Below are 13,057 nucleotides of genomic sequence, written 5' to 3'. Positions count from 1 at the left end.
TGAAGCTTTCCATTTATTGATCTATTGAAAAATGTTACCAGTTTTATTGTTTCTAATTGTGAGGATAATGTTTACCACAGGCGTCCAAGGTCCTCAGAAGCCCCAGTGTATTTTGTGCAATGTAAGATAATTTACCGGATCGATACGGATGTTTCATCTCAGAAATATGACACAGGGACAACATTAGATAGGAGGTGACCGAATGGTGAGTTGATGGGAAGGTAATGATATAAAGACCACACAAAAATTTTTTTCCAGTAATTTATGACCATGGCAGTTTTCATATAATGCTTTTGAAAATTGTTTTTCTAAGGCTATCATACAAAGTAATGGATTTTATCACAAACATGTCATTACACTTTGTTCCCATCCATTGGCTTTCCCAGCTTCCTGTCCTCGTGCCCATCCTTGCTTTTGGATGAGTAAATTCATGTCTCAGTGACTGTGCTAATCCGGACACCTCCCAGGGTTCAGTATCTCCATCTTTCTGTTTGCACACCTTACAGCTCCCACTGTACAGATGTCTACTGTTCTCCCGCGTGTGGACGATCCCAGTTTGACACAGTAGAGTTGGTTCCCATCCTTGGGGCACTGTGGGGGCAACAGGCAGACACAGTTGGAAGTGTGGGCTGCAATGGAAGAGACAGCGTGAGTCACCTCAGACAGTCCTTTGTGGCTTGGTTTTACTTAATCCCTTTCCCTATTACCGAGATCCTTGGTGGCAAGGAAGAGGAAATTGAATTACGGTGACATTCTAAAGGAACCAACAGTTGTTGGATGGTGAGATGAGAATCTGAGACAGGAGAATACTTTCTTAAGCTAGTAAGGTTCTAGAAAAGGGCCATTGCTGACCCCTTCCATGCCTCATGGCCGACATCCAATCAGGAGTTGAACTATTTCTCTCATTCACTCTATTAAACCATGAAGACAAGATCTGTGATGTGTCCTGTCATTTACTCTGGACACTTCTTATTAACATTATAGTCATTATTTATTGGATATGAACTCTGAACCAATACATGCTTTGCTTGCAATCCTTGCAAGTCTGTTATGACCATAAGTCTGTTATGACACACCTATCTTATGCCAGTTCTACAGATGAACAAATTGACCTGAAAAGTTTGCCTGTGATCAAACAGTTAGTAAATGGTAGGGGCAGATATTTTAATAAATTACCCACAAGCCTCAGCATGTTTATATAGCTCTGTGTCATAGTTACTCATTCCATACTAGGATATTATTTGGTTACACCTGTGGTCTGTATTTTTAATAAGTAGTTAATTTGGATGATTGCCCTATGAGAGTCAGTTTTGGGGGCACCTAATCACTACATAATTCATGTAAAATATTGTGTTTATGCAATCATTTTCCTTTTTAGTGTGTGTATGTTTGCGTGTGTGTATGTAGGACACAGGTTGCCATCAGCTATCTTCCTGGATTGCTCGCTACCTTATCATACAGAGGCAGCGTGTCTTGTTGAACTTGGAACTTGCCCATTTTAGCCAGTACATAGCCAACTGAAGGAGGTAAGGGTAGTGGGAAAATCTCAGTTATTGTCAGAGAGATGGAACTGGAGAAGGCCAAGGGATTGTTCCACCTTGCTTAAGAAAACCAGTCCTCTCAGGTCTTGGGAAGATGCGGTCATCATTCTTTGTGTGTGTGTGTTTCATTGTGACTTCCGTGCACCAAGCCTGTTTATTTTCAGCACCTAAGGGCCATTCCCACCATGTCTAGCAAGGAATCCTTCAACACTCAGTCCTCCCACTTCCATGCTTATGAAATCCAGGTCCGAAGACTCATCTCTCTCTTACGGTTCTTATCACACCCCTTTGCATTAAAGTGAGTCATGCAAGAGCTGTTTAATATTGGTTCCCTGAGTACTGTGAACAGTCTGAGGGGGACAAAGAGTCCCTTATGTTCAGCCCCCTCGCCAGACTGCACAGGAACTTCCATAGGTGGGATGCTAAATGGGCTTTTGCTGAATGAATTTCCTCTTCCTGTTGGCTGGTTTGTTGGTAGTGAATGTTCTTGTAATTCAAAAAGAACATTTAATATCCATAAAAATAGGTCCCCTAAGGGAGCCATTTCTTTTCTAAGTTTTGAAAAGAGAACATCTTGCTACTTTGATATTCCACTTTTGACTCTTTAAAATTTTTTTTTAATAATTCCATTTTAAATAAGGAAGGAAAAGAGTTGTAAAGAGCTCACTGTAATCTTGAACATAGTTTAAGAAAGATGGAATTCAATTCAATTTAACATTACTAGGACTGCAATTTGTGGGTTTGCTATAAAATACATTTCTAAATTCTTTCTTTGTAAATAGATTAGTTTGTATTATTATATGGTGCAATCCCAATGTTATTCACGCCCTTAGCTGGAAAGGTCAGAGGCTCTAGGAACAGTGTGTATGTGTGTGTGTGTGTGTGTGTGTGTGTGTGTGTGATGCCCCTGCTTTTGTTTTGTTAAGCGGACATATTGTCAAGCTGTTCTCAATGTTGATCTGAGAAGCCTCTTATGCCATGGGCAGTCAGCCAACTCGAAGACTAATAGCTGGTTAAGGGCAGAGCATAAGAAATTGTTGCATTCTCAACTCTAAATAGGACATTTATATTGCTCTAGCTTTACCCAGAAGGCTCAAGGAACATCGAAAATGAGAGGGTGGAAGGATGTACGAGCTGGAGGATGGGGAGAATGCTGTGAAATGCTGCCTTCAGAAAACAATTGTGCCCTTTGCATTCATGAATCCAGGGCAGGTAACTGCATAAGACCTGCATGAAACAAGCCATACAAAAGGGAGGGGGGCCTCATGAGATAAGGAGCTATTGGTAATTGGAGCCAAAACAAGCCAGTTAAAAGGAAGGGAGGTTCATGAGATAAAGAGCTATTGGTAATTGATGCTTGCTGGGAGAAAGGGAATCACTTTTCTTCTTGGGTGTGGCTGTTGGTAGACTGTCCATGCTCAGGAGGATGGCCCCACAACCATGCAGTACTGTACTCAGTGGGTTATGGAGGGTAATGAGGAGGAGAAGGGGACATGGAGGCACAAGAGGGAAATCCCTGAAGTATGGCCAAGCGAGGTGGAGAGGGAAGTTTGATTTGGATATGATGTAGAGACACTGTATAACCTGTACAAAATTATCAAAGAATAAATAAAAATAGAAAATAATTCTATGGGCTGCAGAGATGGCTCAGAGGTTAAGAACACTGACTGCTCTTCCAGAGGTCCTGAGTTCAATTCCCAGCAACCACATGGTGGCTCACAACCATCTGTAATGAGATCTGGTGCCCTCTTCTGGCCTGCAGCATATATGTAGGGAAAACGTGGTATACATAATTAATAAATAAATCCTTTTTTTAAAAAAGGTCATTGGATAAAACAAAAGGCAGCTGTTTAAAAAAATAATTCTGTCTGAGCCTGATTATTACCTTAGAAAAAGATTCTTTTTGTTGCTTAACTATGTACAGAACCAAAATTATTCTTTTAATTAAATAAGCAAATCTTTTTATTAAGAAATGATTATACATTAGCTTTATTACTACTAAACATTCTACTAATTTGAGATATACTAACTAAATGTTCAAACTTTTTAGTACTTCTTTTAAAAATGAACTTGTGTTAGTAGAATCTGTGGTCACTTAAAGCAGATTATTTTGTGAAGGGACATTTAGTAAAGCAAATATTTCAGTGAAGTCATATTGTAGCACTTATTTTCATGTCACATAGGTTTGAAAGGAATTTCTAATAAAATAGTAAAACAAAATCTCTCTAAAGGAAGAGTTCCATAAATGCCTTCCTGACTGCAAGGAAGAAAGCGAGATAACATTAAACATCTTCCTAAATTCCAACCTGGACAGTAAAGTCAGAGGCCATTTTTTTTTAAAATCATCCATCTGTCCAAATCCCTTTTAATTTTTTGTAGAAGGGCTAGTGAGACAGAATCTCATGCTGTAACCCAGCCTGGCCTGGAAATCACCACGTAGCCCTGCCCGGCTTTGAACTCATCAATTCTCCTGCATCAGCCTTTCATGTCCTAGGATTGCAGGTCGGAACTGCCCTGCCTGGCTCTTTCTTTACTTCTGACAATAATATCCATGTATTACAATTCTCTGCGAAAATGGTTGTATATAAAAAGCATTCTGCCTAATACTTGCAGCTCCTATCTACTACAAAATCCTGTTTCGGAGAGAGATGTCAGATGATTAACGCTGTTGGCCAAACAACTAAAATACGCATACCAGAAGTTTTATCTACAAGAGATTTTATAGTATCTAGCATTGGGTGGTGTCTGAATCAGGCCCTCTCTTATGTGGAATTGCCCTGTTCAGATGTGACGCTGACTTAAAGATTTGGGTATTTTATTCTCCTGAGTGAGGGCTAAATCAGCTGCTCTGTGCTATGTGAAGTCACATCTTCCCTCTGTTACAGTCGCACCTTGTGGTCTGCTGAAGGAGATGACTTTGGTTATCAGTTTTAAACTGATCAGAAGTAGTGTGGACTTGAGTCAGGCATTTTCTTCTTCTCTCAAATGAATGAAAGGGGATGCTTGCGAACATCAGGTGATTTACATGGAACAACTCCACAGGTTTCTACTGTGTGCTTCTTTTCCAGATTTCAGAGACAACTCTTGAAAATGCGTCATAAGGGGCATCTAGATGCTCATGTTACGTTAAATCCTAATCTCTAGCCATATTTTGTGAATTACATGAAACTTCCCATTTCAGGGGCAGGTGTTATCTCGGAGCAGATGCACTGCCATGAAGTCTCTGCTTCCTTTTGGTTCACACAAGTGATGGGAATTGTGATCCACTTAAGCGGAATGGGAGCACAATGCCTCACCGTCATGAAAATTGGCAACTTCTAATGGAGTAACAACCTCAAGGCTTGGTGAGGGTGTCAGCAGGTTAGTAGCGTATGTGATAAAGAGGAAGATATTATCATAAGAATATTTCTAGAAAGTAGGTTAATGCATTGTACCAATGAACATTTTATACTTTAAAAATAATATTTAGGGACAGAATCTAGGAGGAATTTGGGGCAAGAGGAAGAATATGATAAAAGTATATTGTAGGGAATTATCAATGTATGAATAAAAACATCATTAATTATTATTTACCATAAGTTTCACTTTCTAAGGCATATGGTAAAGAAATAATTTGAGAGTCATTTGTGACAAATTTTTCTGTTTTAGCACTGTTTATAATATCAAACATATCAGGGGAAAGTTAAACTAATTAAACATTGTGCCGGACAGTGGTGGCGCACACCTTTAATCCCAGCACTCAGGAGGCAGAGACAGGTGGATCTCTGTGAGTTCGAGGGCAACCTGGTCTACAAGAGCTAGTCCTAGAACAGGCTCCAAAGCTACAGAGAAACCCTGTCTCGAAAAACAAAAACAAACAAACAAACAAACAAACAAAAAACCCCAACAAAACAAACATTGGATAGTTAATATTATATTAATCATAGTTAATATTTGTAGACTTTTGTAGATATTAAAAATTATGTGACAATAATATCAGGGCATGGGATAAAGTTATATTTATATCATGTTATATTAAATGAATCTATAAATTTATAAAATATCCTATATAATATATTCTCATTTTATCATTTATGTATGTGTATTGTATGCAGGGCAACCCCTGAGATGTGTGAGACAGGCACCAGGGACAATTTTTTAATGGATTTGTCTATCTTTATAGCTAGTGATCCAAATGAGAATGTCAGTACAGTATTGGCAGTCCAATTTCAAGCAATTTTGAACAAATAGTCCTTTCAGAATTATTTACTTGCTAGGCTGTGCTCTGAGAATTAGAATCTACCCCTGGAACAGAAACAATATTGTACGTGTGGGTCATGGCGCTTTTTGTGGAGATCTGGCTGGCCTTATAGGTCAGGCGACAAAGAAAAGCAGTAGAAGATCAAAGATTGTTCCATAGGGAAAAAGAGTGCTCGAGCCCAGTGCAACCGTCAGCTTGGGCTCAGATTGTCTGATTAAATAAAACGGCCAGTCGTGCACAGCCCCGGTCACTAGTAGAGGGATTAAAGAAATTTAAGGAAAAGGTTTCAGCAACCGGTATCCACACTTAAACCCAATCTCATCTAGATAGGAAAGTTGACTCAACTGAGTCGGAACCAATGGGGGAAAATTAGGTAATTCTCAGGACGACTCTTCAACTGGAGTACGGCAGGAGCTGCCTGAACCTGGAGAGCAGGAAACTGTTCCCCTTATTAGAATCTAAGGAAGGCACTGACTAAGTGAGCACAGGAAAAGGCTGGCAAGATGCTTACCTGGATTAATTTGTGGTTGGTTATCTTTGGCCTTTTCTGTTTAGATCACTAAAACTTTATTAAAAAACAATTTTGACTAAAGTTGGGTTATTCTAGAAATATGATGTATAAATGGGGAGGGAATATAGCACACCACCTGAGTAGAACTCAACTAAGCATGTTTCCAGCATGTATGCACCCCAGTCGCTCACCTGAGCATTGTTCCCAGTCATAGCAGGTGTCATAGCCACAGGACACTCTCTTGGTGCTATTCAGTGCGAGACTTAGCCTCTCAAGACCCCATTCCAGCTGGGGGCCTTCTCGGCAAGAACCAGCGTGTACAAAATGGAACCGGTTGTTGTTTAAACATTTTTTAGCCAAAAATTTGCAAGCAGATGAAGTGAAGTATTGACCGGATTCCACATCAAATATACAAAGGTCTTCTGAATAATTACTGTGCATGGAAGGAAAGCAAGTGTTACATGTGAGGGCAGGAATGCACACACACACACACACACACACACACACACACACACACACACACACACACACACGGCATAGAGCCAATTTCATAACTAGCCACTCAAGTTTCCTCACTGGGTTTTCTTACTGTCGCTTTCTCTCCTTCCAGCCCTACCCCATTCCATCTTGTATTGTTTCTGAGACTCTTATTTTTGGTTTCCAGTCCTAATCTTGGCATTGCTTGCAAGTGAATTCATGTTTAAGTCTGAGCACTTGAGTAGCCAAAATTTTCTATGATTTAACTCCAACCAACTGTCCTGTTTTATTTCCCCATCTCCCAAGTCCCTCTAATGCCTGGCAATTACATCAATCAAATATGCAAACTCTTGAGATTGTGTCCTTGCTAGCACCCCCCAGCTTCGCATTCTTTCTTTGCTGACATCAAGCACAGTCTTGGCTTACCCTGATCAATGTACCCAGGGTCTTCTGTATCTCCTTGGAACTCTATCTACTCAATTGCTGCCGTACAGTATCTAGATCACTATCTCACATTGTATAAATGTGTTTGGGCTCAGCTTTAGAGCAGGAGGCTTTAAGCCATTCCTTGGCTGACTCTCTGCAACTCCAGAGAAGTGGGTGCACCCTGCTAATGTAAATGTATAATACGTGATCAGTTCTTCTCGTGGCTGAGCGCACAGATCTCTTGGATCACTCCAAATCTGAGTTCTTTCTGTGGTGTCTGCTTCAGAGTGAACAGTCAGTGTCCCCATATGTAAAGTTATTTCCAGAAAGTAGAGTTTATGCCCTAGAACAAAAGGCTACTTCCTCTGTTCAGAAGAAATAAGACATGGACTAGCTATTCTCACCATCTTCACTCCATAGGAGGAGAAATGATGGGTAGAGGAAGGACTGGAAGGTGTAGCTCAGGGTAGATCATATGCTTAAGATTTGGTGTACGCAGACACAGAAGGAAACTTCCTTTGTTAAAAGGACAATATGAACATTTCGAGTAGTTTCCAGAAAGCGTCTTCTGGTGACAGAACTCCAAAAGGAAGAAGTCATTGGTGGAAAAAGCTGAGGAGCACAAACTGGCCACCTTTGGGCTCATGTAAACTGGTGGGATTATAGAGAAAAAGACCTAGTCTGTTCTCCCAGGTAATGGGGACTGAGTACTTACAAATGTTTGTCCAGATTTTATCTTCTGAATTTTTTCAATATTTTTCTTTAATACTAGTTGAGAAAAGCATGTGTCTTTTGTACAAAATTAAAGAACTTACAGTCTTAATCACTGCTCTATTGCTGTGAAGAGACACCATGACCATAATAAAAGCATTTAATTGGGGCCTTGCTTACAGTTTCTGAGGTTTAGTCCATTATCATCATGGAGGGGGAGCATGATGACACGTAGGTAGGTGCTCCAGAACGAGTTTGAAACTTTTAAATGGACAAGAGTAATTTTTAACACAAAAATGAGACTGCTTAAATATACAAAAGCAATACAAACGTCAGGAGTCAGACTAAGACATAACTTAAAAAAACTTGCTTCCAGGAGGGTTATTGGAGGTAGGAAAGTGAAGAGGGAAATGACATAATTGTATCTTAATATCAAAAATAAAAGAAATAATTTAAAAGAGCTTGCTCCCCAGTAGGAAAAGATGAACCCATCTGAACGTAGGCATTTCAGTTATGTGAATATTAATGTTTTGCTTTTGTGTGTCAAGGTCAGCTCTCCATCAACCTGACTACCCTAGGTTGGTTTCCTTGATTTGCAAGCACACTTCAGAGTGCTTCCTACCTGCAGTCTTCTTCTGGAGACATACAAACACACTCGGGTCCTGATTGTTTCTCTCCCGGTTGACAAAGGCCCCTTGACTTTGTCAGCATATCTGAAACAAAAGAAAAGAGAGAGAAGAGAGAACCGTGTCCTCGAGGGTTTCAAGTGGTAAGCTTGGATTCAGCAGAGCAGCCTGTGGTGAAGGATTTTTATTTAGCTCTTGAATGAAACCACACACTGTGGCCTCCCTAAGTAAGCTGTCATGAAATATTCCATTGGAAATGTCCTTTCCAGCTCACTTCCTTTGCTATTTTTCCAACCTAAAATTGTTGTTGAGCTCAGAAAACTAAAACAAAATGAACAAAAAGAGGAAGTGGTGAGGATTTTGTGCATTTGTCTTTCAGATATTCATGGATCATTTATGATATCCTGAGCACTCTCTTAGGTTCTGAGACTGGACTGGGCAAATTATGTCTCACTTTCTGTACCTTGTAGGGGTGGAGAGATGCTGATCAAACCAGCACAATAATACGTAGAGAATTGCTAACAATATCCGTGATATTAAAGAGAGAGCATGCAATTAGAAAAATTGATGTTACTTGGAAGGTTAGGAACAGTGAAGAGTGTGTGTCAGGGAGAGGATGTGGAGAGTGTCAGAAGCAGAGAGTACATTACATGTGAAAAATCTCAAAACGAGACAGCATGTGGCTTTCCTGGAAGTGAGAGAAAGCCAGTGTGGCTGAGTGCAGAAATACAAAAGCATGCAACAAGATGTAGCCCCACAATTGGTATATGATGGGAATTAGGTGTCTAAAAATGGTTAATCTCCCTTTATTTCCTTAGCGGTACGATTTTGATGGTTTTTAAGCAAGGAAGCATGTGACAATAACAGGTTTGGATTTTGAAAAAGAGATAGGTTCTGACTTTAGTGGAAAAATAGTTTTGGAGAGGGCTAGGTGTAGAGAAGAGGAATGTGGTACATAATTTGTGGTGTTGTTACAAAGATTCAGGCACAAAAAGGATTGTAATTTAGAACGAGGGTTCGGATGTGAAAGAAGAGAGGAGTCGATAAATTATATGTGTGTATGTGGCAAACTAGAATGAAGCAGATAAACCATGTGTGTGTGTTAAAATACATTCTTCCAATCTTGTGCTAAGCTATGATGGCAGGCAACCTTAATTCTTCGCGTGTACATAAGAGAAGAGGCACTGGGTCTTTTCTGAAAGGGGAAGCGTTAGAGGGTGGGTCATTTCAGTCAGGGAAGGGTGATGAACTGGTCCTCTTTCTGCCCGTGTTGAGGTTGTGGTTCCTTAGCACGCGTAGACAAAGGAGACTTGGAGGAATTTGGATATTTCTGCTTAGAACCCAGGAGAGAAATCTGTGTTAAGGATTCAATTCATTAAGTCCATGAAGGAATCGTTAAGTCTGCAGATACGAGTAGGATTCCCCAGCACAAGGGTGCACCAGGAGGTGGTGAAGCCTATCTTTGTCTAAAGAGATTTATGGTTAATGTTCTTGCATAGGCAGGAACCTGTGAAAGACAAGGCAACAGCTAGAGAGGAAGGAGCTAATGGGGAGAAAGCCAACACAGTTGAAACCTGCTGGGAGGTCAAAGAAGACAAGAACAAACACAACATCCATGAGATCAAGCATTACAGGTATTAATTATGAGAATCTTGCAATTTGGTATGTGTGGGTGGGTTTAATGGCTTAAAAGTCCAATTTTTTATACAAGATGAATATAATGGTTAATCCTTTTATATATTCTACGTACTAGGCTTCTATGATTAACTAAAAAGGAAAGAAGAGAGTGACCGGAGGTGGGTGGTGGGGGAGGAGAGATTTCAATGAAGGCAGAGGAAGGAAACAACACTGGTTCTTTGATGAATTTAAAGGGGGTGTTAGTAACTCAGGAGAAAGGGGGCAGTAATTTGGACCAAGGTACCAGACATAGTACCGGAGAGATGAATATACGTTCAAGACATTTGTCTCAGGTGTATAAAATAGTATATCAATGGGTTTTTAGATGAAAGTAGGGGAAAATTTTTAAACAGGCAGCATGGATTCAGGAGACTGTATACCATACTGATCTCAACTGGGAAAAGTAAGGAAAGATTCCAAAAATAAATATGCTTGAATTAAGATGAAGAATTGGATATTGTCTACATGAAGGAAGGGGACTAATGTGGACAGTTGATACTCGGGGTATATTCTCTGTAAGGAAAAAAACCTTTATCTTTGTTTCCAGAGAAGTCTGGGAACATCCCAGAGGGATGTTTAGAATAGCTGCATTAGACATAAAGCTGACATCCCAACCGTATTGAATGAGCCAGACTTCTCTGAGCTAGATCTGAGTCATCAGCACTCCAGGACTAGAATGCCTTTGTGAACGAGTTAACTGTTATGATGTGAGTTAACAGCCGCAAGCCGATATTGATTAAATTACAGCAGAACAGGGGATCTGGCTCTCAGGTTCTCACTTAGCCTGTTGTGCACAAGCTTTGACAACATCAAGTTTTTGTTAGAGACCCAACTGGATACTGAAAACAACCGTGGGGTTCCTTTTTTGCTGCTATTTCCATTTTCTACCATTATCTTCTTTTGGAGCCTTCATTCCATGTGGTGAAATATGGCCAAGAACCTAGACAAACTTGGAGGATTGTAGCTCTAGAGTAATACATAGCACGGGTGCCAGAAGAGATGAGTAAGGTGGGCTGCAGCTGGGCAGACTTACACAGACACGAAGAGGTTGCCATTATTTCTTATACAATTGTTCTTCTATGCCCTTCTCACACAGGCTACAGCGAGGCCCAGAGTCTCCACTGTTTGTAGTCAGATAGCCACTTTCTTTTTTTGTTTGTTTATTTTATTTTTTTTTTAGTTGTTGCAAAAAAAACATCCGCCTCCTCCCCGTTTCCCATTTCCCTCCCCCTCCTCCCCTACTCCCCTACCCTTCGCCCCCTCCCCCCACTCCATTCCCCCTCCCTCTCGAGAATGAAGAGCAGTCCAGATTCCCTGCTCTGAAGACACTTAAGGTCATGTTCATCCTCCTTGGTGATCAGGGAAATGCAAATTAAAACAACTTTGAGATACCATCTTACACCTGTCAGAATGGCTAAAATGAAAAACACCAATGATAGCCTTTGCTGGAGAGGTTGTGGAGTAAGGGGCACACTCATCCATTGCTGGTGGGAATGCAAACTTGTGCAACCACTTTGGAAATCAGTGTGGCGATTTCTCAGGAAATTCGGGATCAACCTACCCCAAGATCCAGTAATACCACTCTTGGGAATATACCCAAGAGATGCCCTATCATATGACAAAAGCATTTATTTGTTCAGACAGCCACTTTCAAGTGCTGTGGATGGAACACCACCTTGTCACTGTCAGTTGAAGTGCTCAGTGACCACACACGGGCTTGTCATCGTCTCTGGCCTCTGATTCTTCAGGAGGAAGCTGGTGCTGGAACTGAGCAGCCCAGAAGGCCAAACTCGGGAGCAATGTAAGGGAGACACGTCTTAATCTTTGACATGCTGAGAGGAGGAGGACTTTCTGAGGTGTTGTCTAAAGAGTTGCTCCTCAAAGGAAGGAAGACAGCAACTCTGGAGGAAAGTAGTGGCAATCATCTCGTTTCTTCATGGTGAAAGCACCCTTTTACATGGAAAGAGCCAGGAGTCTGTTTTTGGCCAAATGACAGCCCTAAGTGTCTTCACCTCACTTTGATATATTTAAATTTTTTTTCTTTCTTTGACTTTGGTCTTTGTATTATTGCCATGGAAGACAAAGTATATAGGGTATTTTATTTCCTTTATCTAGATGTAAGAAATCTCATGTCTCTTTGCTTGCTTATGATTTAAATTTACAAAGACAGAGTTGGGTGTGCACATACGTATATATGTATGCATGTATGTATGTGTGTATGTGTGTATGTGTGTATGTGTGTATGTGTGTATGTGTGTATGTGTGTGTGTATACGTACCTGCTCTTATGAATAAAATACTACTCAGAACATTTTAACTTTGGAAACCTGAAATGTCCAAGCCTATTTCTTCCTATGATAGTCATATTACTTATCATTATTATGCTCAGGACTCTGTGATACAAGATACAACACTCACCTGCTCTTCTCCCCAGCTCCCATAGGGTCTATCTACTTAAGGTTAGTGGAAAGGTTAACTCTCTCCCCTTCCCTCAACTACTGCGAAAGCTCAGAGGAGAACAAAGGGGCAGGACAGCAAGGAGCACAGGGAGTGAGGAGAGCTGATGCATAAGCTTGGTCTAATTGCCCCTCTGTGTGTTTCTGCTCTTTCCAACAGCGAAATTAGCTTAATATCTAATCTCAGATGCATCCTCAAGAATTCTGATTAAGAGTGAGACATTACTCAAAAGTGTCCATATCACATGCTTTCTATCGTAGGAGGAGATCTAAGAGGAAAGGTACAAAAGAGGGTAGTGACCAGATGAAAAGCAAATAATAATGTATGTTCTCTCGTGTTTTGATTTATCCACATCTATGGATATATATATATATATATATATATATATATAT

At 40.5% G+C, this 13,057-nt stretch overlaps 1 protein-coding gene across 1 annotated transcript in view; it reads right to left on the bottom strand.

Moving 5' to 3' along the window:
• Positions 1 to 253: 253 nt before the first annotated feature.
• Positions 254 to 13,057, bottom strand: part of C6 (complement C6) — a 65,069-nt gene continuing 52,265 nt past the window's right edge. The window contains exons 16-18 of the mRNA XM_005356581.1: positions 8,529 to 8,619; positions 6,484 to 6,725; positions 254 to 629 (exon numbers count right to left, since the gene is read on the bottom strand). Of these exons, the coding sequence (XP_005356638.1) occupies positions 448 to 629; positions 6,484 to 6,725; positions 8,529 to 8,619 (515 nt within the window). The 3' untranslated portion in view covers positions 254 to 447. The remainder of the gene's footprint in view (positions 630 to 6,483; positions 6,726 to 8,528; positions 8,620 to 13,057) is intronic.

Source organism: Microtus ochrogaster, chromosome 19, assembly GCF_000317375.1.
Source record: "Microtus ochrogaster isolate Prairie Vole_2 chromosome 19, MicOch1.0, whole genome shotgun sequence".
Lineage (NCBI taxonomy): Eukaryota > Metazoa > Chordata > Mammalia > Rodentia > Cricetidae > Microtus > Microtus ochrogaster.
This window is presented reverse-complemented; position numbering and strand designations above follow the sequence as displayed.